Source organism: Gavialis gangeticus, unplaced genomic scaffold, assembly GCF_001723915.1.
Source record: "Gavialis gangeticus isolate Ggan-Ray unplaced genomic scaffold, GavGan_comp1, whole genome shotgun sequence".
Lineage (NCBI taxonomy): Eukaryota > Metazoa > Chordata > Crocodylia > Gavialidae > Gavialis > Gavialis gangeticus.
The window spans coordinates 12,594,022-12,598,984 of NW_017729003.1; the positions used below are offsets into that span (position 1 = coordinate 12,594,022).

At 42.3% G+C, this 4,963-nt stretch overlaps 1 protein-coding gene across 1 annotated transcript in view; it reads right to left on the bottom strand.

Moving 5' to 3' along the window:
* LOC109290981 (prosaposin-like) overlaps window positions 1-1,926 on the bottom strand; it is a gene marked incomplete at its 5' end in the record, with an annotated part of 24,536 nt that extends 22,610 nt beyond the window's left edge. Inside the window, 3 exons of the mRNA XM_019507828.1 lie at window positions 147-341; window positions 910-1,035; window positions 1,813-1,926. Of these exons, the coding sequence (XP_019363373.1) occupies window positions 147-341; window positions 910-1,035; window positions 1,813-1,926 (435 nt within the window). The remainder of the gene's footprint in view (window positions 1-146; window positions 342-909; window positions 1,036-1,812) is intronic.
* Between the last annotated feature and the right edge of the window lie 3,037 nt (window positions 1,927-4,963).

Genomic DNA, 4,963 nt, shown 5'->3' on the forward strand with positions numbered 1-4,963 from the left:
AGTTGCCCGTTTCCTTCCCAGACTTCTAAAGCTGCTTGTTATCAAGAATGATCACTATCCCGTTTTAGAAATATATTCTCTTCTGGGGCTGTAGTACTATATTTTTATACATTTCCTGCAAATAAAGATGCACTGTGCACCCCTACCCGAGACTCCTTCTTGGGTTCATCTTGAGGGTAAAGAAGAAGAGGCACATTAGCAAGAAAAGGAGACGCCAGTTCAGAGAAGTCCAGTTCAGGCATCTTGTTGGACTGGAGCTGTTTCTGAAGTTTCATTGCAGCAAGACGCTTCTGGAGAGATTGACACAATGAAAGGGCACTGCACACCACTTCAGGCCTGTCCTGAGAACACAAGGAAAAAAAAAAAAAAAACAAACACAAAAATATACCAGATGAACTAATTTGGTAGCACTCTCAATTCTACATGAAGTCCAGGGCAGAAAGTAAAGAGGTAACTAACAAATCACCTTAGACAGCAAAGGAATTAGATGCACAACAAGAAATTAATTTTGAGCTATTAATTTCTCTTATAATCCCTAGTCTCCATCTTTCTGAAATATAACCCATTCCACTAGACGCTTAACAATACCCTACTGACAGCTTAACAGTAGTTTGATCATGAAAGGCATTCTTAACCCAATTTCTATGCTGGAGAACTACTCTAAATAGGGTAAGACAGCAAGGACAACAGTTCAGGATCAGAGTTTCAGATTAGAAGGATTCACAGGAATACCATGATTATTACTGTGATTAAAACATTTTAAAAGTTATACAAGAGGCATCTATAAGACTTCCCCAATGTAATCAAGTGCACATACTACTCCCCTCTCCCCCAAGAGACAAAACCCATAGAAACAAGTAAATCAGTTTTAAATTTTAAGGACTTCAACACTTTTAGCAATCAACTTACTAATTCTTCCTTGATCATGTCCATGATAACTGGGAGGTAGTCATCCACAACCTCCTTGCACTCAGAAACCAGGTCTGGGTCAGGAAGGAATTCACATGTCTTAGCCAGGTAAGAGCGGATCTCATCCTATAAATGAAGAAGATTACAGGCCTTGTTCAAGTGTGCAAAAGCAAAGAAATCAGTGCTTTCTATTCTTTATAGAGACTATATACCAGAGAAAACCCTTGCACTCAGAAAAGGGTCCAACCAGCCAACAGAACTGGAATGGGATTTTACATTTTCTTCCTCCAATCTGAAATCTGCTTGGAACAGAAAGTCAGTGCTGTCATTCGTACTGCTACAGTAAAAATAAAGTACTTCTTGAAGTGCTTGGGCCCTGAGTAAGGCAAGTAAGATAGCTGACAATAACCAGATGAGGGGAAAGCTGGCTATAGAAGTTACCAGGAAGGCTTAATTGGCCACACACGACAGGGCTTGGCACCAACATGAGAGCTCTTGGCTTCCAAAAGAAAAGAAGTTACAGGATTAAAAAAAAACAACAAAACAACAAACGAGAGGTCATTTAAACATTGCACTAGTTCTATACGCTTCAAGTGTAACCCATCTTCATGGTAGGAAGATAATACTCTATTAGCTCAAAACAGGGCAAGTTAATAGCCCTAATGTTACCTATAAAGTGTTCAAGATAAACAGGGGGCTACACAATTCTTTACAAAGCTATTCCTAGATGAGCAAAAATAGCATTTTCAGGAGTAAATAATATTTTTTCCAACATTAGCTTAGTATATCTTAACCTTTGCTTAGCTATCACTGCACTGTCCCCTTCCACAGCTATGAAGCCCCACCTAGTGTCCTTGGGCAAAAAAAACCTAAAGGCATGAAACCAACACACACACAGCTTACCTCTGTGCCATTGTCCTTCAAAACCTTGCCAACCACCGTTACAACTTCTTTACACAAGTTGCATGGAATGCTTTTCTGAGGAAAGAAATGAAAAGTTACTTGAGTGGGACCTAATTGTTAGCAAGTGCAGCGTGCCAGGGAAAAATTGTTCTCTTGGTTCTTTTAAAGTTAAGTAAAACATGCTGTCAGTCTCCTTATCTAATATCAGAGTCCAAGGCTGTGACAAAATGTATCAAGTTCTAGTTTCTATATTCTCCAATACAGAACAGATGTATTATTTGCTTTCTTTTGTTCAGAACTATAGCAGCAAGATATACCAGCCGATGCCTGCTTAGTCACCTGCAACTGAAAAATATGCCCACCTTAGAACTGGACACCCCTGAGCTTGTTCCACCTTCCACTTTAAACAAAAAAGCTAGCAGCAAGTATTCCAAGTGTCTGAATATTTTACAGTTAAAAAGTATAAAGGAAAATCATTTGATTTTAATGCCTGCACAGCACAACAGTAGAGATGATATCAAGAAAATTAAAAAGCTGCAGCCCAAGCTATTTAAGACTGGAGAAGCCATACAAAGACCTTCACACAAGAAAAAGGGAAGGTTACATTAAGTTTCCACTGGTCTTAAAGACAACCTTGATATCCCCCTTCCACCTGTAGCCAAAAGTAAGAAGATTGCTTCAGAGGAAACAGGAATGACTAGTTTTATAAAAGAATACTTTCCCAGCTGTATTTATACACAAATATGTAACATGTTAGAGATCTGAATAGTTGCAACAAATCTAGTAGTATTAAACTGTATCAGAACAGCTCATACTGAAACTGTTTTAGGCTTGTATAGAAGCAGAGTTAAGGACAGCTCAACAATTACTGTAACTTTGAACCAGTCTAGTTCTGGCTAAATTATGAAAGAACTTTTAAACTCTAGTTATACAAGTATAGGACAGGACAAACTTATTACAGACTAGAAGAGTTGATGCACACGCCCAAGAAGCTAGTTCAGAGGCATGTCATCTGGCATACAGGGCTCCCCATGAGTCCAAAAATTTGGCAGTGGCAACATTACACTGCCACTCCACTGATGCCAGATTTCTGGACCTGTGGGAAGCCTGGCAGGCTGCATAGTGCAGGCCTGTGCACTGAATCAGGTATGTGGGGCCAGGAAAGGATGAGGGGGGTTCCACACCTCTGGCCAAGAGCCCCAGAAGTCCTGCCCCTCCCCAGAGATTGACAGGTGGCCAGGGGGAGCCTATACTGTGTGGACTGGTACTGGACACTGTGCCAGAACCATGAAAAACAGAGGCAGCCTCTGTGATTTAGGTTGGTCCCTACCAATAAGGTAGTCCCATCTTCCCTTTTAAACCCTGCTTAAAAGTATGTCCAGCTATAGACCAGCTCATAACATTTTTCTTGTGGGCAATTCAGAAGTGAAATTATGTCATTATAGAAATGAAGGCTATTATCATCTCATGCAGAAAAAAAACAACAGTATTTATTTGTGAGAAAAGCTGCACAAGCTTCTACAATTACATACAAGCCACTATTTTTCATCTCAATACACTGGCAACCTTCACGTGGCTCAATGAGACTTCTGCAGGGACAATGACTATTCAGTTGTTAAGTTTACTTGATTTGCTCCTAGAAGGAAAGAAGCAAGTCTGCATAGATCACTGTAGGATGGAGCCAAGAGGCTATGCTGCTCTGACCCTGCCCTTACTTTACACAGGGCATGTCTACACATGCAATCAGTGCACATGAATAAACTCCAGAGCTCATTGCTCCAGAGTTTTTTTGGTCCTAGGTGCATTGCTTGAGTGTATGCCCAGGAGCAATTAACTCCATAGCAATCAGCTCTGGAGTTTATTCATGTGCAGCATATGGAGACTGGTTGGAGCAGACTCCTTCCCCAAGAGTACTTGTGGGCAGGACTATCATATTGACAGACTCAAGTTTAGTATTCTTGGTTTCTCTCTTCTCCTAAGGAGACTATCGTATGCAAACAGCATAGTTGGCCCTTTCTGCACCTATTCTAACTGGTGCAGCAGCAAGCCCTCAGGGCAAATATTCTAACTGCATTTTTTTCTTGGACACAAGTAACCAGCCAATTTCTTGCTGGGCCAGGCTAAGATGGCAACTCTGAAAAGCAGCAGAAACTGGCTTGCAGGGGCCAGATCTGAAGGCCTCCATTTCTTCCCCTTCCATTTGAATTGGGACACTTCACCTTGCAACAAAACACAGACCCATCTGCATCTCACTAGGCCATCAAGAGGGTCCTCTGCAAGATGGAAGACAGAGCTGGTCTTATGTGTGTAATCTCATGAGAGGCATGGGGTAGGGGGTTTCATGTGCCAGTGACAAGATTTTTTGGGGGTTTTTTTTTTTTTGTTACTAACAAGCATCTTAAGCTCAGCCCCTGGGAAGGCCACATAGCTTTGCATTTTCACCATTTGTTTTTAATATTTGTATAATAAAAAGGTTTTAAAAAAGTTTAGTGCCCCCTGCCTTTAGATAAAGGAATGGGATAGCATATAGCACTGAAAAGGCACACTTAGGATAAGTGAATCTTTCCTACAATAATTCTGAATGGCACTAGTACAGGGGTGAGCAATTATTTCAGCTGGACTTGAGGGCCACAGCCCCTTGACAGGTGCTCTGTCCCAGGGTCCTTTACCACTGGAGGTTCCTCCCCTTGCCCCTGGAAATACTTCTTTAGGTAAGGGGGTTTGCTATCTTGGAAAGAGGGGGGTGGGAATAAATAAATCACACACAAATCAGGACAAAAAAATTTTGAAATGAATGTGTTTGCATAATACCTTAAAATAAAGCCTATCTTTTGTATATTTTGGGGGGAGGGGTATGGAGGGATGTGGCTGGTTATACATGTATGTGGGGGAGGGGGGCTGGGATGTGCATATGGGACTCCTCCTATAAACATGACCCCCACACTGTGCACAGCCCCTGCCAGCAGCAGCAAGCCCTCAGGGCACTCAGCCTGCAGCAGGCAGAGATCCCAGTCATTGTGCAGTCCCAGTGAGCCCCAGGACTGAGGTTAGCTAGGATGCTGGCAAGAAGAAGGGCAGAGCCAGTCTGGCCCCACAGAGCCCCTGCCAGCCCAGGTTCTGTGCTTCTGCCAGCCCTGGCCCCAAGGCACTG